Here is a 22,365-nt window from a genome sequence, read left to right on the forward strand (position 1 = left end):
CTTTTTTTCAGTTCTGCCCACAAATTCTCCATAGGATTAAGATCAGGGCTTTGTGATGGCCACTCCAATACCTTGACTTTGTTGTCCTTAAGCCATTTTGCCACAACTTTGGAAGTATGCTCGGGGTCATTGTCCATTTGGAAGACCCATTTGTGACCAAGCTTTAACTTCCAGACTGATGTCTTGAGATGTTGCTTCAATATATCCACATAATTGTTCAACCTCATGATGCCATCTATTTCCCTCTTGCAACAAAGCATCCCCACAACATGATGCTTGCTTCACAGTTGGGATGGTGTTCTTCGGCTTGCAAGCCTCCCCCTTTTTCCTCCAAACATAACGATGGTCATTATGGCCAAACAGTTATATTTTTGTTTCATCAGACCAGAGGATATTTCTCCAAAATGTACGATTTTTGTCCCCATGTGCAGTTGCACACTGTATTCTGGCTTTTTTCATGGCGTTTTTTTGAGCAGTGGTTTTTTCCTTGCCGATTGGCCATTCAGGTTATGTCGATATAGGACTCGTTTTACTGTGAATATAGATACTTTTGTTCCTGTTTCCTCCATCATCTTCACAAGGTCCTTTGCTGTTGTTCTGGGATTTATTTGCACTTTTAGCCCCAAAGGTCGTTCATCTCTAGGAGACAGAACGCGCCTCCTTCCTGAGCGGTATGACGGCTGCGTGGTCCCATGGTGTTTATACTTGCGCACTATTGTTTGCACAGATGAATGTGGTACCTTCAGGCGTTTGGAAATTGCTCCCAAGGATTAACCAGACTTGTGGAGGTCTACCATTTTTTTCTGAGGTCTTGGCTGCTTTCTTTGGATTTTCCCATGATGTCAAGCAAAGAGGCACTGAGTTTGAAGGTAGGCCTTGAAATACATCAACAGGTACACCTCCAATTGACTCAAATGATGTCAATTAGCCTATCAGAAGCTTCTAAAGTCATGACATAATTGTCTGTAATTTTCCAAGCTGTTTAAAGGCACAGTCAAGTGTATGTTAACTTCTGACCCACTGGAATTGTGATACAGTGAATTATAAGTGAAATAATTTGTCTGTAAACAATTGTTGGAAAAATTTCTTGTGTCATGCATGAAGTAGATATCCTCACTGACTTGCCAAAACTATAGTTTGTTAACAGGAAATGTGTGTAGTGGTTGAAAAATGAGTTTTAATGACTCCAACCTAAGTGTTTGTAAACTTATGACTTCAACTGTACATGTGCACCACCAAGTCAGTAGGCTCAGTTACAGTAGGCTAAGTTATGAAGGGGAAAGGGACCAAATTATTATGGTGAGGCACATGGGCTACTAACAGCTTACTACACAACATACACTTAGTATTACTTTCTTAGCTACAGTACACTTTCTTAGTTACAGACCTCACCCATTATAACTAGCATTTCCAGAGATACAACCTCTCTTATCATCCCTCAGTGCCTGGGCTTACCTCCGCTGTACTCGCACCCCACCATACCTCTGTCTGCACATTCTGCCCTGAATCTATTCTACCACGCTCAGAAATCGGCTTCTTTTATTCTTTGTCCCCACACTCTAGGTGACCAGTTTTGATAGCCTTTAGCCATACCCTCATCCTACTCCTCTGTTCCTTGGGTGATGTGGAGGTAAACTCAGGCCCTGCGTGTCGCCAGGCACCCTCATTTTTTGACTTTGTGATCAAAAAAGCCTTGGTTTCATGCATGTTAATGTCAGAATCCTCCTCTCTAAGTTTGTTTTACTCACTGCTTTAGCACACTCCGCCAACCCTAATGTCCTTGCTGTGTCTGAATCCTCGCTTACGAAAGCCACCAAAAATTTGGAGTTTTCCATACCCAACTACCACATTTTCCGTCAAGATAGAACTGCCAAAGGGGGAGGAGTTGCAATCTACTGCAGCGATAGCCTGCAAAGTTCTGTCATACTTTCCAGGTCTATACTCAAACAGTTCGAACTTCTAATTTTAAAAATGAATCTCTCCAGAAATAAGTCTCTCACTGTTGCCGCCTGCTATCGACTCTCCTCCGCTCCCAGCTGTGCCCTGGACACCATTTGTGAATTGATCGCCCCCCATCTAGCTTCAGAGTTCGTTCTGCTAAGTGACCTAAACTGGGATATGCTTAACACCCCGGCAGTCCTGCAATCTAAGCTAGATGCCCTCAATCTCACACAAATCATCAAGGAACCCACCAGGTACAACCCTAAATCCGTAAACATCGGCACCCTCATAGACATTATCCTGACCAACTTGCCCTCCAAATACACCTCTGCTGTTTTCAATCAGGATCTCAGCGATCACTGCGTCATTGCCTGTATCCACTATGGGTGCGCTGTCAAACGACCACCCCTCATCACTGTCAAACGCTCCATAAAACACTTCTGCGAGCAGGCCTTTCTATTTGACCTGGCCCGGGTATCCTGGAAAGATATTGACCTCATCCCGTCAGTCGAGGATGCCTTGTCATTCTTTAAAAGTAATTTCCTCACCATCTTAGATTAGCATGCCATGTTCAAAAATATATATGCAGAACTAAGAACAGATATAGCCCTTGGTTCACTCCAGACCTGACTGCCCTTGACCAGCACAAAAACATCCTGTGGCAGACTGCAATAGCATCGAATAGTCCCCGCGATATGCAACTGTTCAGGGAAGTCAGGAACCAATACACGCAGTCAGTCAGGAAAGCAGAGGCTAGCTTTTTCAATCAGAAATTTGCATCCTGTAGCTCTACCTCCAAAAAGGTTTTGGACACTGTAAAGTCCATGGAGAACAAGAGCACCTCCTCCCAGCTGCCTACTGCATTAAGGCTAGGTAACACGGTCACCACCGATAAATCCATGATAATCGAAATTTCAATAAGCATTTCTCAACGGCTGGCCATGCCTTCCTCTTGGCAACTCCAACCCCGGCCAATACCCCCCCCCCCCCCCTGCAGCTACTCGCCTAAGCCTTCCCCAGCTTCTCCTTCACCCAAATCCAGATAGCAGATGTTCTGAAAGACCTGCAAGACCTGGCCGAGTACAAATCAGCTGGGCTAGACAATCTGGATCCTCTCTTTCTAAAACTATCCACCGCCTTTGTTGCAACCCCTATTACCAGCCTGTTCAACCTCTCTTTCATATTGTCCGAGATCCCTAAAGATTGGGATCTTGCAGACCTATATCCATCCTGCCCTGCCTATCTAAAGTCTTCGAAAGCCAAGTTAATAAACAGATCACTGACCATTTCGAATCCCACCATACCTTCTCCGCTGTGCAATTGGGTTCCGAGTCAGTCACGGGTGCACCTCAGCCACGCTCAAGGTACCGAGTCAAGGTACTGAGTCTATGCTAGGTAAAGCTCCGCCTTGTCTCAGTTCACTGGTCACGATAACAACACCCACCCGTAGCACACGTTCCAGCAGGTATATCTCACTGATCATCCCCAAAGCCAACACCTCATTTGGCTGCCTTTCCTTCCAGCTCTCTGCTGCCAATGACTGGAACGAATTGCAACTTTAAACATCAGCTATCTGAGCAGCTAACCAATCGCTGCAGCTGTACATAGTCCATCTCTAAATAGCCCACCCAATCTACCAACCTCATCCCCATACTGTTTTTATTTACTTTTCTGCTCTTTTGCACACCAGTATCTCTACTTGCACATGATCCTCTGCTCATTTATCACTCCAGTGTTAATCTGCTAAATTGTAATTATTCGCTCCTATGGCCTATTTATTGCCTACCTCCTCATGCCTTTTGCACACACTGTATATAGACTTTCTTTATTTCTACTGTGTCATTGACTTGTTTATTGTGTTATTGGCTTGTTTATTGTTTATTCCATGTGTAACTCTGTGTTGTTGTCTGTGTCACACTGCTTTGCTTTATCTTGGCCAGGTCGCACTTGTTCTCAACTAGCCTACCTGGTTAAATAAAGGTGAAATAAAATGAAAATAAATAAATATCTCCCTGGTATTTTACATAATTTATTCACCAGTATACAAGACATTTTTGGACTCACCGTTGTGCTGTGCTCACTTGAACAGGAAGGTGGCGCAGCGGTCCTTGCTTGCAAATTTTGTCATGAATCTTTGTCATCAAAGTCTGGCATTCTCTGGATGTATGGTGCTTTCAAGACAACTGTCACGAGTCCGACCGAGGGTGGTTTCCCTTCCCGGGCGGGTGGCCCTCGGCGGTCGTCGTCACCGACCTATTAGCTGCAACTGATTGTCTTTCCTCCCCCTCCTTGTATGTTTATTGTTAGCACCTGTTGGTGAATGATTAGTTTGTCTTTATTAGACAGCCGGCCCGCCTGGTTGTTGTGCGGGATTAATGATTGTAACCTTTGGCTCTAATGTAGAGGAACGTGTTTGTCGTGAAATTTCAGTTGTACCTTTCTGATTCCCCGTGTTTGGGGCCGTTATTATTGTGAGCACCCTGTTGGTCCATTAAAAGAGCACAGCCTTGCACTCTCTGTCTCCTGCGTCTGACTCCACACCCACGACACCCGGAGCATTACAACAACTGAGAATTCAGAAAAAATGTTTAATCATGACCTCAGGTCGGACCTCTAGAAAGAGGTCTGAGTTCCTGACTTGGAATTTTTCGAATTGGATGACCACTCAAAACGTATTTTCCTAGTTGGAGCTTGTTCTTTTTCGAGTTCCCAGTTGTCTTGAACTCACTGAAATATGAGATTTCCCAGTTCTGAGTTTCCAGTTGTTTTGAACTCAGCAGAGGTCACACCAATATATTCAACATTTTCTGGCCCATGGTGTTGCGTGTGAATGTTTATCCTTTTAAGCTTGGAAAAGGAGACCACACACCCTCTCCACCGAATAGCAGGGAAAGCAAAATAATGCTTGCTTTGCAACTCTTGCAGTTAGCCACTGATTCCTTCCAAACCGCTCATGTTGAATTTGTGATTTCCAACTTGTTGTGTAATGTCCAATGGCCGATGAGCACTGATATACGTTTTATTTATAATTTCTCTTCATATCACAAAGATTGAAAAGGATTTGCCAGTAGATTCTCGACTTGATTCATGAAGATGGCTGCTTGTCTAGCTTGCTAGCTAAGATGTTGAAGATATGATGTTGACATGATCAGTCCAATCAAAGCTACAGTAGATATAGCGTGATTTTGGCGCAGCTATCTAAGGCACTGCATCGCAGTGCTGAGGCGCCATTTCTGTCTTGGATTTTATCCCATGCTGTGTCACAGTGTCCGTGACCGGGAACCCCATGGGACGGCGCACAATTGGCTCTGCGTGGTTAGGGAAGGGTTTGGCCGGGAAGATTTCCTTGTCTCATTGTGTTCTAGCGACTCCTTTTGGCGGGCCGGGGACCTGCAAGCTAACTTCGGTCAGATCTTCGTGGGCTATACTCGGCCTTGTCTCAGGATAGTAAGTTGGTGGTTGAAGATATCCCTCTAGTGGTGTGGGGGCTGTGCTTTGGCAAAGTGGGTGGGGTTATATCCTGCCTGTTTGGCCCTGTTTTAAACTCTAATTCTATGGTTGCCTAGAGTGGTTCTCAATCAGAGGCAGGTGTTTTTTGTTGTCTCTGATTGGGAACACTATTTAGGCAGCCATATTTTTTGAGTATTTTGTGGGTGGTTGTCTCCTGTGTCAGTGTTAGTGCCACACGGGACTGTTTTCGGGTTTTCACGTTTCTTGTTTTTGTATTCTGTTCATGTATAGTTTCTCTGATTAAAGAACCATGAACACTTACCACGCCACATATTGGTCCTCCGATCCTTCTCGCCTCTCCTCTTTGGAAGAAGAGGAGGAAAACCCTTACAAAGGGCTCTATAAATACATCTGATTGAAGATCTTAACTACCAATTGGATTTCACAAAATTGGGGAGAATAAAGGGGGTAAAATATAAAAAATATATAACATGATTTGACGTAATTTTTTCTGTGGCCAATGACCTTGAGCCTTCTTGGATGGGCACGTCTAATGTAAATCTATGGCAGCACCCAAGGGATTTAGAACTTTCTAGCTGTCCCTGTATATTTTGCGGTGACGGAGTGTCCCCAAGAGTGCCAGAACACTGAGCCAATCACGGTGCTACTAGAGAACATTACCAAACCCTACGCTCTGTACTTCCCGCTGGATGCCCCACCACCACAGAAAGCACTGAGCTAGGCTGAAACACCTGCATTTTGGAGCTTCCTTACTCAAGAAAGCAAGAAAGAGGCCATGTTTGTATGCAGCTTTATTAGCTCAATGCCTTGGCAAGGTAGACTGCTGATTTCACAAGTTGTTGCACCCATCTGTAATCAGATTAACAAATACAGTATGAATCTAAATTCACTCATGAAGATGTGTAGGTAATAGTGAGTTTATAAGGCTACAGTATGGAAACAAATTAAGATAAAGAAGACAGAAATAGACAGAAGTCCCAAGACTCTGCACAGCCTAATGGGAAATAATCACAACAGGTGTGTTCTCTTCTATTCATGTCTTACTTTTAACTGGATTGGTGGACGTCACTCCTCAAATAATATCACTCCCTGTGTCATCAGACAAGTTACACTTCTTTCTTACGCTCAGGTATCTTCTGAAATCTTGTACACATGGTCTACAAAGGTCAACCTAAAATGGGCATGTAAAATACATTTGAATCTCCATTTCATTATGTGCCTTTACATAAGTGAGCCCTCCTTTACTGTTCTATGAAAACTAGATAGGTCACAAGTGCCTTTGGGGAGGTGGGATCACAGGTTTCAGTGGGGTAGGAGGGGTCTAGTACTACTGCTGTTATGTCAGAGATTAGAGCATTTATAAAGCCAGTAATCACAATGCTTTTGTGAGTTTGTTCCGACCTGCAGTGCAGGAGAAGAAAAGGGATGTTTCATATTTAAGGTGGAAAGGATGCGTGCACACTTAGGACATGAGGAGAGAGACAGCTCTTGCAGTGTTGGTGCTGGCACTTTTTTCATCTGCTACAGCAAGTAAGTACAGCCACTCTGGATATCATTATGTATACCAGATAATCCAGGCATATCTACATTTATGTTTTCAAGAAAGTCTTTTTTAAATTTACAAAAGGGATTTATTCCTCATTTAAGGCTGTGGCTCACCAGGATTTCCCAATGGGGGGCCTCAAGGAAAAAAAATGGTCCAGTGAGAGGGCCTCAAGGGAAAGAAATGGTCCAGTGAGAGGGCCTCAAGGAAAAAAAAATGGTCCAGTGAGAGGGCCTCAAGGGAAAAGAATGGTCCAGTGAGAGGGCCTCAAGGAAAAAAAATGGTTCGGTGAGGGTGCCTCAAGGAATTTCTAACACACCTGCCCATTTTTCCCCTTGAGGTCCCCTCACCTGCCCATTTTGTTCCCTTGAGGTCCCCTCACCGAACCATTTTTCCCCTTGAGGTCCCCTCACCAAACCATTTCTTTCCCTTGAGGCCCCCATTATTAGCCAGATAATGATCATCTTGTACAAAAAATTATCAAGTTAGACATGCCCACTGGGCTAAAAATGGACCAGCACATCTGGCATTTCAGGCAACACTTGTTTTATTCAAACCTTTCAGTGTATTGAGGAACACTGCATTTGGTCTTGTCTTAGATGCTTTATGAAAGAGGCTCCACAGTGCAACACTATGTGCCCTTTGCATGACCAAGGGTCAGTTTCCCAGACACAGATTAAGCCTAGTCCTGGACAAAAACCCTTTCAAGGGAGATTGTCCGTTTTGATAGCCAAATGCTTTTCAAACATTGCACAAATCTGAATTCAACCTGTTGACATCCTTGATTTTATGGGGAAGCATCATTGCAGTCATTGGGCATCTAGGAAGATCCAATGCAGTAATGCATGCTATCTTCAACATAGGTCAAGTAGCATGAGCTTTAAATTAATTGTTAAAAAATCAAGAGTGTCATTTGTCACCAATCAGCAGTTTACATTAATTCCAAACAATATAGAAAGTATCTGTCAGCGGCTGTTAATTCTTAATTTAACAGTAAACTTGTACCGTTGGTGGGATCATTGCACAATACAGTAGCCTATTGTAACAATCATACTCTTGATAAGCACCTTGCGGTCTCCGCCAATTGGGATATCCATATTGTGATTTTGGATGACCAGCATTCAATCCCAATTTAGGATTATAAATTAAAACATACTACTACTGCATATGAAAATAATCAGTGTTTATCAGTGCCCTCCTTTATGGTTGCAACTGAAAGTGTGGTCAGCTCCTTCATTTTCAACTCTAATGAATGCATGCTCTGCTTTATATGTAATTTCTATGATTATATTCCAGAGCCCAAAAGTCGCTTCACACAATATCCATCATGGAATATGAAAATGTATCCAGTCTGGAAAGATGAAGATCCTCGGTACAAAGACTCTTGGAAAGGTATGCACAGTTATCCTCTGTCTCAACACAATGTGTGTACACTGATGGTGACAGGAATATCTCTGTGAAATTTGTGGACATTTGTGGATTACCTCTGCTGCTCATACAGTAAAGGGGTTTTAAGGCCCAATGCAGTCCAAAATTAGATTTTCCTGTGTTTTATATATGTTTCCACACTATGAGGTTGGAATAACACTGAAATGTGTGGACATTTTTGGATGACCTCTGCTCACTTTCATGTAAAGTAAGTCAAGTATCTCTGTGAAATAGTATACTAATGATATTGACTTCAAAGTGTACATTCTTCCCAACAGGTGGCAAGGTGAAGTTCATTGTGGGTAATGATGCACCGACCCTGACTGGAGCCAATGTGACCTTTACCATCGAGCTGCAGTTCCCACACAACCAGAAGGTCACGCCCGATGGAGAGGTGGTGTGGGCTGAGAACTGCACCGTCAATGGTAAGTCCTCCTCCAGGACTGACTGGGTTTGGTAACCTCATCCCATGTCTGGTGAACAAGATCAGGGTTCTGGTAACCTCATTCCCAAGCTTTTGGCCATATGAGGGTCTTTTGTCACTTATACAGTAATCTTGGCAATCGGAACCAAATATTGCACGAATGCCGGTTTCTAGCCAGCTATTGTTAATTAAGTCTGTCACGAGAGAGACTACAGTATTTGTATTGTTTTTTTTCTTCCCATTTGGAGCCTACAGTGCCATGTTGCTGTCCGCAAACATTACATTTTGAGGTTAAATACTACGTTACCTTTTTCTACATACACTACATCACCAAAGGTATGTGGACACCTGCTTGTCAAACATCTCATTCCAAAATCATGGCATTAATATGGAGTTGTTCCCCCCTTTGCTGCTGTAACAGCCTCCACTCTTCTGGGAAGGCTTTCCACTAGATGTTGGAATATTGCTGCAGGGACTTGCTTCCATTCAGCCAGAAGAGCATTAGTGAGGTCGGTCACTGATGTTGGGCGATTAGGCCTGTCTCACAGTCGGCGTTGCAATTCATCCCAAAGGTGTTCGATGGGGTTGAGGTCAGGCCTCTGTGCAGGCCAGTCAAGTTCTTCCACACCGATCTCGACAAACCATTTCAGTATGGACCTCACTTTGTGCACGGGGGCATTGTCATGCTGAAACAGGAAAGGCCCTTCCCCAAACTGTTCCCACAAAGTTGGAAGCACAATATTGTCTAGAATGCCATTGTATGCTGTAACGTTAGGATTTCCCTTTACTTAAACTAAGGGGGCTAGCTCGAACCATGAAAAACAGCTCCAGACCATTACTCCTCCTACATCAAACTCTACAATTGGCACTGTGCATTCGGGCAGGTAGCGTTCTCCTGGTATCCGCCAACACCAGATTTGTCAGTTGGACTGCCAGATGGTGAAGCATGACTCATCACTCCAGAGAAGGTGTTTCAACTGCTTCAGAGTTCAATGGTGGCGAGCTTTACGCTTGGCATTGCGCATGGTGATCTTAAGCTTGTGTGTGCGGCTGCTTGGCCATGGAAACCCATTTCATGAAGCTCCAGACAAATGACTATTGTGCTGACGTTGCTTCTAGAGGCAGTTTGGAACTCGGTATTGAGAATTGCAACCGAAGACAGACAAATTTTACTTGCTATGCGCTTCAGCACTCTGCGGTCCTGTCCTGTGAGCTTGTGTGGCCTACCACTTCGCGGCTAAGCTGTTGTTTCTCATAGACGTTTCCACTTCACAATAACAGCACCAACAGTTGACCGGGGCAGATCTAGCAGGGCAGACATTTGACGAACTGACTTGTTGGAAAGGTGGCATCCTATGACTGTGCCATGTTGAAAGTCACAAAGCTCTTCAGGACAGGCCATTCTACAGCCAATGTTTGTCTATGGAAATTGTGTGGATGTGTGCTCGATTTTATACACCTGTCAGCAACGGGTGTGGCTGAAATAGCCGAATACACTAATTTGAAGGTGTCCATATACTTTTGTATAAATAGTGTAATTCATAATACATACTCCTCTGTCTTAAGACAAAGCAGAAACCAACACTCGCCCTGTTTTCCTCCAGGAACAAATTTCCATCAGTCTGAGCCAGTGTATCCTGCACAAAACATGGACTGGAATGATGTCTTTCCTGACGGAACACCCTTCAAGAAGGGCGGTGACAAGCCCCCTGCATATGTGTTTGTATGGAAGACATGGTGTAAAGTGCAGCTGCGACCACTCTCACCTATTAGGGCCTACATAATTCATGTTTTATTTAATGTCTGCCAAAGATGTTATAAACCTGTAATAACACTGTTATAAGCATGTAATAAGCCATTTTCTTTGCTTTACAGGTCAGTACTGGCAGGTGTCTGATGGCCCATCCTCCTCCCTCACCATTGGGACAGACGATGTCCCTCTGGGTTCCTACATCGTGGACATTGTAATCTACCACTACCGCAGCCATGAGAAGTTCATCCCTCTGGGATACGCCTCAACACAGTTCTCCATCACTGGTTAGTGTCATAAATGGATGAATGAATGGACAAATGAATTAATAGATGAATGTATGAGCAGCTGACTTGAAAAATAAGATGCGTGTCTGAGGGTTTTTCTCCATCTCTATATCTTTAGATCAAATCCCCTTCGCAGTCTTGATGACCCAAGTGAACGACATCAACGAGGCAGACCTGAGCTTCGTCCAGAACAGAGCCATAGCCTTCACCATCAGCCTCCACAACCCCAGCGAGTACCTGAGTGATGCCGAGGTCACCTACAACTGGGACTTTGGTGACAGCAGTGGGGCGCTCATCTCCAGAGAGCTGACTGTCACCCACACCTATATAGTGGCTGGTGGCTTCAAGCCCCAGGTGGTCGTACAGGCCGTTATCCCTGATAAAGCATGTGCCACACCAGCTGGTGTCAACCCCACTCGTAATGCTGTCACCATCGGGCCTGCAAACCTGGCCGGCACAACAGGTCATTCTCATCTTGAAGCGCTTTAGTCCAGAAGTGAATTTCTAAAGTCTTACCTTGGATTCTTTGCATCCTTAGTGTCTTCAAGAAGAGAGCATGCGGGGGATCATGTAAAATACTTTTGAGATTCACTCAATATGTAGGCAATGCCAGGATTGACAAAGAAAATAGATCATGTAATAGTCCTGTTTCTACCTCCAGTGAGAGCTCCTGCTGCTGATGCGTCAGCTGCTCCAGTGATGGTGGCCACACAGGAAGCTACAGTAAATGTAGGCCCATCAGCTCCCGCTGAGACTGACACAGAGGACATGACTGAGGAGGGAGCCTCCACCGCTCGGGACACGAAGATGCCTTCTCAAGTTAATCCTGACTCCGACTGTCCCTGCTGCTGAGGAATTAGAGCCAGCAGGTACTGTATGTTCTAAACACGTAACATATTCATTTTAACTGATTAAATAAGAAATTAACTGTTCATCTAATGTGCTTTAGATTGTTGGATTTTCAATTTAGTAACTGGAATCCATTGTTGTTTCTCCTGATACAGGACAGACTGCTACAGGCCAAGCTCCCGTGGGGATAGTTGTTAAGCGTGAAGCCAATGACAAACCCAAGGATGATGACTGTGTGATCTATCGCTATTGGGTCCTTCTGCACTGGCATTGACATTGTTGGTAAGTCCACTGTCTCTAAATAAATCAAATCAAATTTTATTTGTCACATGCGCCAAATACAACAGACCTTACAGTGAAATGCTTACTTACAAGCCCTTAACCAACAATGCAGTTTTAAGAAAATACCTTAAAAAAGCAAGAGATAAAAATAAGAAATAATTAAAGAGTAACATGTAACATGTAAATCTACATCCTATTATTGTATTTGATTTACATTCAGGATTATTTTACGGCCCATCTTTCTGTCTATGTCTTCAGAGAGCATTGAGAGTTTGAAGATAGTGCAAGTGGACAATGCTGTGATCAAGATGGATGAATCTGAGGTTGAACGAAACGTAGTGGATCTAACTGTCACCTGCCAAGGGAGGTGAGTATTCCTTCTCCAGACCCAATTAAGGGAGACTGTCTCAGACAATCACACCATTTATTATTTCCTAAGCAGAATCATGATCCACAGACAAATCCACTAAGTATGTAGACCTATATTCCACCACTTGGGCACTAGGATCAGTTTCATTGCCCCAGATCACAAGATGCTGCTGAGGGGAGGATGGCTCATAATAATGGCTGGATTGGAGTAAATGGAATAGTATTAAACACATGGAAACCTTGTGCTTAATGTGTTTTATACCATTCCATTCACTCCGTTCCAGCCATTACTATGAGAAAACGGTATTGTCCTCAGAGGCAATTTGTCTTGCAGCAGTCATAAAACATATCACATCTAAAAATAAATAGGAAAGGAATCCGGTCCTGAGAGTTTCAACAAGTGTTTCTGACCCTGTGTCTTTTCTCCACCCAGCCTTCCCACAGAGGTGTGCAAGGTGGTGTCAGATGCAGACTGTTTTATGCCCATCCACACCATGTGTAACACAGTGGCCCCCTCTATTGAGTGCCAGCTGGTACTGCGTCACTTTTTCAATGACTCCGGCATCTTCTGTATCAATGTGTCCATGACCAACGATGTCAGTCTGGCAGTCACCAGCGCCAAATATAGCGTGACCGTGGGTATGTACCGTAAGATGTCTGCTCTGCACATCTGCCTCGCCACGTCTTGAATCTGGGTCCCTGGGACAATCAGTCCAACACCTATTGTTATTCGAAATAATATAATTAATATATTGTAATATGATGTTATATTAAGTTGTTTTACATAAATTATTGTCTGGGTTTTTTGGTGGCAGGTTCCAGTCTGTCCTCAGCTGGCACTGTAGCCATGGCAATGATGGTCCTGACCATTGCCCTGGTCACAGAAACCATGGCCTACACTTACAAGTGAGTCACAAATCAGCATTGGTCTACTCTAGTCACAGCTCTCTGAAGAGTTCCATATCACCACAAGGTATAACCTTTTCAGCTTGCTTGGGATATTACCCCTATGGTGTCTACACTGTATAGCCTTGTCTCAGGGCAACTGTATGCAGCATATTGTACAATTGATAACACTTTTCTCATAAACTTTTCATCCTTTATTTTACCAGACGAGTCACATTGAGATTGACATTTGTGTAAGTGGAAAAAATGAATGTAATTAATAATTTTCCTTTTGTTCCACAGACGATTCAAAGCCTACCTTCCTCTGAAGGAGGAGTCTGTGGTTGGCTCCACCTCTCAGAGCGCTGAGAGCAGTCCTGGTTGGAGCTCTGGGCCTCTACTGTTCTGGAACCTTCTGAGTCGATGGGACCTTATAGAGAACAGCTCACTGCTCGATGACAGGCTGGTGTGAATGGAAAACAACCCATTCAACTGCCAAATACACAACAGCATAGAAACATCTGAAATGTTTTGCTTTTTCTTTAATCGATTTTTTATACATTTATTTTTTAACTGAAAGTTCATTAATGGATATAATTTGGCTTATTACCATCAAACTTAAATGTGCATCCTCAAATGTTTATACTGGACGTTTTATCAGTGAATTGTATTGTAAACTACTGTGAAGTCAGACATTTATATGTATTTTCCCCATTAAAATCCCTCCCCAAAACTGTACTAATGTCTTTATTTTTGTCAAGATAAGGTGGTGAATAAAGTCCAAGAGCACAAATAGCTACTTTAATTCAATGTTTTATTAGGTATCATAAGATCATGCAACAGTAAGTGTTTGACAATGGCTTGCCTGCAGGGGCATTTCAATACTCTTCTCCCTCCTCCTCTCCCTCACCCTCAATGGAGTCAACCCCCACCTCTTCATAATCCTTCTCCAGGGCTGCCATGTCCTCTCTGGCCTCAGAGAACTCTCCCTCCTCCATACCCTCACCCACATACCAGTGCACAAAGGCGCGTTTGGCGTACATCAGGTCAAACTTGTGGTCAAGCCGAGCCCAGGCCTCTGCCACAGCAGTGGTGTTGCTCAGCATGCACACAGCCCTCTGGACTTTGGCCAGGTCTCCACCAGGGACTACAGTGGGAGGCTGGTAGTTGATGCCAACCTTGAAACCAGTTGGGCACCAGTCAACAAACTGAATGGAACGCTTGGTCTTGATGGTGGCAATGGCAGCATTGACATCTTTGGGCACCACGTCACCACGGAATAGAAGGCAACAAGCCATGTACTTGCCGTGGCGAGGGTCACATTTCACCATCTGATTGGCCGGCTCAAAGCAGGCATTGGTGATTTCAGAGACAGATAGCTGCTCATGGTAAGCCTTCTCTGCAGAAATAACTGGGGCATAGGTGGCCAGAGGGAAATGGATACGGGGGTAGGGCACCAAGTTGGTCTGGAACTCTGTCAGATCAACATTGAGGGCACCATCAAATCGAAGGGAAGCAGTGATGGAGGAAACGATCTGGCTAATGAGCCTGTTGAGGTTGGTGTAAGTAGGACGCTCAATGTCGAGGTTCCTACGGCAGATGTCATAGATAGCCTCATTATCCACCATGAAGGCACAGTCAGAGTGCTCTAGGGTGGTATGGGTGGTCAGGATGGAGTTGTAGGGCTCCACCACAGCTGTGGACACCTGGGGAGCTGGGTAGATGGAGAACTCAAGCTTGGACTTCTTGCCGTAGTCAACAGACAGGCGCTCCATCAGCAGGGAGGTGAAACCAGAGCCTGAGCCACCTCCAAAGCTGTGGAAAACCAGGAAGCCCTGAAGGCCTGTGCACTGGTCAGCCTGAGGAGAAAGAGGAACACACCAATAAATGGGCAGAAACAGATGTCCACATTATCATCAGATAGTTGATAAAATATTTAATTCATTCATTCATCAAACCAACCAGTTTGCGGATCCTGTCCAGCACCAGGTCGATGATCTCTTTGCCAATAGTGTAGTGTCCACGAGCATAGTTGTTGGCAGCGTCTTCTTTGCCAGTGATGAGCTGTTCAGGATGGAATAACTGGCGATAGGTCCCAGTGCGCACCTCATCTGAGGAGAGAAAATGAGCAGCTCATTAAGGAGCTCAATAGCAAAAAAGCAAAGGAAAACCTCTTTTACATACCCTTGTTTCAATTAAAAGAGAAACAAAATCTTACCAATAACTGTAGGTTCCAGGTCCACAAACACAGCCCTGGGGACATGCTTTCCAGCCCCAGTCTCACTGAAGAAGGTGTTGAAGGAGTCGTCTCCTCCTCCAATGGTTTTGTCACTGGGCATCTGTCCGTCTGGCTGGATCCCATGCTCCAGGCAGTAGAGCTCCCAGCAGGCATTGCCAATCTGGACTCCCGCCTGACCCACATGAACTGAGATACACTCACGCTGGAAAATAAATGGAAAAACATGTAGTGTAACAGAATTATAATACATTTGACAAAAATGTACAATTGGCAAAAACACCACCTAGTGGAAGAATGGTTAGGCTACATGTAAACTAGAGAACAGTTACAATGGAGACAAATCAACTGATGTGCAGAGGAATCTTGCCATTTACACCTATGACCATTACTAAGCTGACAAGGAGGTCATACTACATCACTAAGGAATTAAAAGGAAGCTGGAGTGGAATAGGTTTATTTTCAGGGTTAAACTAAATATATTAACATTGATATATGTTACAGTCTACAACTGTAGACACATGTTACAGTAGAGACATATATTCCCCTTCTGTCCCCACCTAGTCTGCCCTCTCCCACCTAGCAACACAATGGATGACTTTAAGAATAGAATCCCATTTTATTCCAATTTTATATCAATTACCTGGATAGATAAATAAATGCTGCTGTATTTGATGAATACTGTACAATTCAACTGTGTTCAATAGCTACCAAAAAGTATGCATTCTAAATGTAGTGCTTTGTTCTTTCATTCCATCCCCATTGAATTAGCCTACCACTTTATGTAATAGCCTTGTGATAAACCGAAATAGCATGCAATACCTATCCCAAACGCGTTGATTCAGTCCAACTAAATTCGTCATTTAAAAATGGGTTAGCAACACCAAGATGTTGCAAATTCGCCCCTATTTCGAATTCATTGACCGATACAATAAAAATCGACCCATTTTAGCCACTATACCGTCGTGTAGTGATTGTCTCATCATTTGAGAAATTCTCAACAGAAAACATCAAACACGTAATTATTTCAGGCTTATTATTGCTGAAAAACTACATGACTTACCATTTTTTCTGAGGAGGATCGAACAATAAGGGAAAATACAAAGAAATAGCCTACGCAGAGAGACCTCTATTTGTGTCTGAATTAATGGGTGTACTGTATGCTCTGCCCGTCAGCGCCGACGCAACAACTGCTGATGGAGAGGGGCGGCGCTCCCAGATTTATGCACAGCCAGTGCACACTATGTAATGTGCCTGTATGAGGCTGACATTTACGTTTTAAAAAAAGAAGCTTTTTGTTTGTTTGATATTTTTCTCATTGTGCTTTGCGATTGAAAAAAAATTTCTGTAGGGAGAAAACATATTTTCTCCAATTGAGGGAATGAATGGTAGGTAGTGGATTACCGTAAAGGATGTCCTCTGTCACCCCGTTTAAAGGGATAGTTCAACCCAATTAAAAATGCATCTTGTCACGGATACCATAGAAAGTGAGCAATCCAATGTTTAGATGTAGGGACAGTTTTATCATTATAATTGATGACAAATCAATGGGAGTGACCGTGGAAGCCATGTCAGAATGCTCAAAAAGAAACTGCCAATATCACCATACCTAAAACAAATACCCACATTTTTATGTATGGTTATATATAGATTTGCATCCAAAGTCATTTTGTGGAACAGTACCGGATAAATCATGTAGAATAGCAGAATTAGGAGCCAATCCTTCTCACTATCCTCCTATCTCTAGTTCCTCTTTGTCCTGGACTCTCTGCAATGATGATGTCATCCATCTGAGCTGATCACGTGATCACTGTGTCTTGCTGCTAAATGCACTGTGCTGGCATTAGTGTATGTATGTTAAGGAAGTAATCCGTTTTTCTTTCAACCATCTATCAAATTCAATACCCACAATGAACAAACATGTATTGACTTTTAGGGCTCAGGTCTCTGCAAGTGCATTTTGGTAATCCAAGCTTTCTGATAAAGCCAGAGCGTACATCATGATACTCATGTTCCCCAGAAGGATTACACAACATCCGATGCTTGAAAATCCTGCATTTTGTCAGACTATCCTGAATACTGGAATTTGTCTGGCAGTTATTTAAATTAAAGTTTACATCAGTTTGTACTACAAAGTCATGTACTACAAAGTGAATTGTCGCCTCGATACAGTCTCTCCAAAATCCACTCAAAAGCATCTGTGACACAAACTTGTTGTAAGTTGTATATATCTGTGAATGTATTGTAATGTTTTAAATTTTATAAACGGACTTAATTTTGCTGGACCCCAGGAAGAGTAGCTGCAGCAGTGTAACGGTTTTCTTTGGTTGAAGGAGAGGCAGACCAAAACGCATCGTGGTTTCTATTCATGGTTCTTTAATGAATTAAACTATACATGAACAGACTAACAAAAACCGTGAAAACCTAAAACAGCCCTATCTGGTGCAAACACAGAGACGGGAACAATCACCCACAAACACACAGTGAAACCCAGGCTACCTAAGTATGATTCTCAATCAGAGACAACCAATGACACCTGCCTCTGATTGAGAACCATACTAGGCCGAAACATAGAAATACCCAAATCATAGAGAAACAAACATAGACTGCCCACCCCAACTCACGTCCTGACCATACTAAATAATGATAAAACAAAGGAAATAAAGATCAGAACGTGACAAGCAGCTAATGGGGATCCATAATACATATAAATAGCTATTTAGAGCTTAAATTTGAAATGTTCTACATATAACCCACCCAGTGAGCAAAAATGGTTGAAATTACATATTTTCAATCAGTTTTGCTCACTGGGTGGCTTACCAAGCAACAAAGATGTAAAGTGTGGGGTAATACAGTAAGTGTAAGTGTGATTTAGGCAGAACAAGACGTGTGGCCCCATGAAATCTGTTCCAGTAGAAGGTCCTCATTCCCCAACAGCTGAGGGACAAGGAGGAGCCTGACATGAAACAGTTGCAAGCGAGAAGAGGGTGGAGTGTTTGAGATGGGAGTGGTCCTCCATGGAATGTGCACACTTTTCCTTTAAAGGTCCATTGTAGAAATTTGTAGTATCTCAATATAAAATAACTTCTGGGTAACACGTAAGTACCTTACTGTGATTGTTTTCGATTTAAATGATCAAAAATAAACAAAAATAGCTTATTTATTTATCAAGCAAGAATTTTGCTTGGACTACCTGGGAGGGGTCTGAGCAGGGCCTCCCTGCAGGAAAAACTGAAAACTAGCTGTTATTGGCAGAGACGTTTGTAACTCTCTTTCTTATTGGTCTATTAAGTAATTTACCGCCTGGTGACGTCACTAGGCAGGCCAAAACTCCATTCCACCTAAACAGGCTGACATTTCAGGCGGTCTTATCAAACAACTCTTACACTAAAAGGGCATTATCATAATTTTCACAATTTCACAGTATTATTCCAACCTTATAGTGTGGAAATATAGAGTATATAAAACACAGGAAGATCATGTATTGGATGGACTGGGCCTTTAATGGAATACAAAGCCTTCAATGCAGTCAAAAAGCAGTCCTAGGCCTACTCAGGGGTGTCATGCGCCCCAAAAATCTAAGGGGGCACAAAGTACGTGAGGATGGATGGGTGGGTGGGAGTGGGTACTGTGGGAGGAGTGGTACTGTGGGGGCTGGCCCCTGTGGCTCAGTTGGTATGGCGTTTGCAATGTAAGGGTTGTGGGTTCGTTTCCCAAAGGGGACCAGTACAGGGGGAAAAGTATGAAAATGTATACACTTTAAGTCCAGAGCTTCTGGTAAATGACTGATGTGTAAAAAATGTCCGGAAGTTGGAGAATTTAGCATTATGCTTAATTCTAAGTAAAAAATATGTATATTTGTCTCTGCATATCTAAACATACCTCTTGACCGGTCTATATCCTCCTGACTGGTGTTTCTTTTTTTTAAATAAATACTGTATGCTCTTCTGCATCTATGCTAAAAATCTGGGTAACAGATTGAAGGATTGTGAGTCTTATTCAGTACATTTAGTTATTACTTGATTTTCTAAAGCCTACCAACGTAGCCAGCAGGCTTGCCAGCTAAGATAGTTAGACTCACGAGGCACAGATGTCAATTCAATGTCTATTCCATGTTGGCTCAATGTAATTATTATTGAAATTATGTGGAAATAATATTGATTCAATCAGTGTGTGCCCAGCAGGCAGCTACTATAACTTGATAGCCTGAAATGCCTTCTTGGTAGTTAGTTTTTAAGAGGTTGGGAGATTGGGAACCTATCTGGGCTAGCTGAAGCCAACTTCAAATCAAATCAAGCTTTATTTATACAGCACATTTCAGACATGGAATGCAACACAATGTGCTACAGTAAAAAAACAAGTAGAACTAATAGAAGAATCATTAAATAAATTCTAAAACTGACAGGCAGCCACTGCAGAGACCTTAACACCTCTGTAATGTGTGCTCTCTGTCTGGTCTTGGTCAGGACCCGTGCATTCTGTATGTTTTGCAGTTGACCAATGGCTTTCTTGGGTAGACCAGACAGGAGAGCATTACAGTAGACAAGCCTGCTTGTAATAAAAACATGTATCAGAGAGACACATCCATTACCACCTGAGAAACACTTTGGCAATGCTCCTCAGGTGGTAAAAAGCTATTATGGTAAAATGACTAATGTGTGATTTGAAATTGAGTTCAGAATCTGAAATAACACCTAGGTTTTAACCCGGTATTTTATCTTTATTGCCTGTAAATTAAAATGTGCAGCTAAATTCTCTCTCTGTGCTTTGGCTCAAACAATAAGAACCTCAGTCTTGCCTTGATTTAGCTAGAGGATGTTGTGAGCCATTCAAGTATTTAAATCACTAATAAAGTCTAATAATTTATCCGTGGAACTATAATACTCTGGTGACAAAGAAATACAAAATTGTGTATTGTGCCTGTACAGCAGTGAAAATCAATGCTGTGCTTTCTGATAACGTTGCCAAGGAGTAACATACAGTGGGGAGAACAAGTATTTGATACACTGCCGATTTTGCAGGTTTTCCTACTTACAAAGCATGTAGAGGTCTGTAATTTTTTTTATCATAGGTACACTTCAACTGTGAGAGATGGAATCTAAAACACAAATCCAGAAAATCACATTGTATGATTTTTAAGTAATTAATTTGCAGTTGGCACTTAAAAAAAAACATTTAGCTGTTTGAAAACCAAATTCTCCAGAATTTTGCTTAAGACTGGATGGTTGGAGATTGGCTCTGAAAATTGCTAAGAGCTGAAGAATCTAGAATCTAGATTACTTTTCTTCATCAGAAAATTGCCAGGTGGCTAGTAGTATTACATTATTATAATTATAATTATTATTAAACAGTACAAATCTGAGTGGGCACGTGCCCCTGTGCCCCTTATGAGCATGACACCTCTGGGCCTACTGATGATCTCTATGAACAAGTTGAAGCTTCTCTATTGAATGAAAGAGAATGATACAAGCCACTTTTGAAAAATAAGCATCTTGTTGACTGTGAAAATGTTTATTTGCTTACTGATTGTTGTCATTCCACTGCAGGGATACTTCGGGATTTTGCCAATGAAGCCCTTTATCTACTTATCCAGAGTCAGATGAACTCGTGGATGAATGTTGTATGAATGTTGTCTCTATGCCCAGTGTGAAGGAAGTAAGAGGCAGTTTCGCAAGCCAGTGCTAACTAGCGTTAGTAAGCGCAATGACTGGAAGTCCATGGGTATCTGCCAGCATGCTTGTTTTTCACTACATTTTCTTCTATTCCAGCACATACTACATAGAGAACCCGTATTGTCCCTGTTTCATTGAACGCAGGATGAGCGAAAATAAAAACATGGAATGGGGTAGGGACTGTCTGGGAGGAAAGCCTCAGACACACCCCCCACTGCTGCAGCTCTGTCCTCCTCCCCATTGGTGCTGTTATTCAAGCTTGGTCATGTGACTAAGAGATAAAGACGCTTTATGTGGATACTAGGCCTGTATCCAAGCAACGTATTCATTATCTAGCAACGGATGGAGCCAGGGAGGTTGAGTGTCTGTTTCTCCCTGTCTTAGAGTCATTTGACCTTCATCGCAGACAGTAGTTCACCGGCCAAGCACACGCACTGTACATCGACTCCCTTGCAGTCATATTGTAAGCCCTATCGAGGAGCCGAACAAAAATAAATATGGTAAGATTGTTTTTATTGTATTTACTTTTAATTACTGAATAATTTTAAATTGTATATTTGAAAAATGTGACATTTATATCAAACTCTTTAATAAGAACCTGATTTAGAACCGTTTATGCCTAAACAGCTATTATTGTTATTATATATATATTTGTTAAGTGTTTCATTTGATTCTATAGGAAAATTTTTATTATAGCATTAGTATTAAATAGATATCCAAGGCATACTTCTGTTCTGCTCAAATTATGTCTGCGCCTAATGTAACATGAAATACCAGATTCGAGCGCATGTTAGAATAATGGCGTAATGTCCCAGACAAAACGGGGGTTGTGATGTGAACGGAATTCCGTAGAATGTGCCAACCACTAGGGGTGCCAACAATACAATGAAATAGGCTAGAACAATTTAATGTATCTCTACGGTGCCAACCGGTTCCGTTTTGTCCCTGTGTTTATGTAAATAAAATAGCACGTTCTTCGACAAGTTCACCGCTGATACTATGAGATTCTGATACTGTGAAGGCTGTTAGAACTTACTACCATATAAAGTATACACTGATACATGAATGCCTAGCACAGAGCAATTCCTAAGGCATTGCCTTTCTTTCAAAACAAACCAACATGAAAACATACTCTCTTACAACTTCTTTTGAGAACATTACACCTCTCCGTGATTTATTTTCAAGATGTTCTGAATGTATAGAAAAGTAGTCCAGACTTAACAGGCCT

General features: G+C 42.6%; 1 protein-coding gene and 1 pseudogene across 1 annotated transcript; one reads left to right on the top strand and one right to left on the bottom strand.

Moving 5' to 3' along the window:
* The first annotated feature begins 6,881 nt into the window (after positions 1 to 6,881).
* Positions 6,882 to 13,967, top strand: LOC135504052 (melanocyte protein PMEL-like; annotated as a pseudogene).
* A 59-nt stretch (positions 13,968 to 14,026) lies between these two features.
* Positions 14,027 to 16,654, bottom strand: LOC135504058 (tubulin alpha chain). The gene is made up of 4 exons (XM_064922326.1): positions 16,529 to 16,654; positions 15,448 to 15,670; positions 15,192 to 15,340; positions 14,027 to 15,088 (listed from the first exon to the last, which is right to left on the bottom strand). The coding sequence occupies exons 1-4, from the start codon at positions 16,529 to 16,531 to the stop codon at positions 14,108 to 14,110; spliced, it is 1,356 nt and encodes a 451-aa protein (XP_064778398.1). The 5' UTR covers positions 16,532 to 16,654; the 3' UTR covers positions 14,027 to 14,107.
* Between the last annotated feature and the right edge of the window lie 5,711 nt (positions 16,655 to 22,365).

This window comes from Oncorhynchus masou, chromosome 18 (genome assembly GCF_036934945.1).
Source record: "Oncorhynchus masou masou isolate Uvic2021 chromosome 18, UVic_Omas_1.1, whole genome shotgun sequence".
NCBI lineage: Eukaryota > Metazoa > Chordata > Actinopteri > Salmoniformes > Salmonidae > Oncorhynchus > Oncorhynchus masou.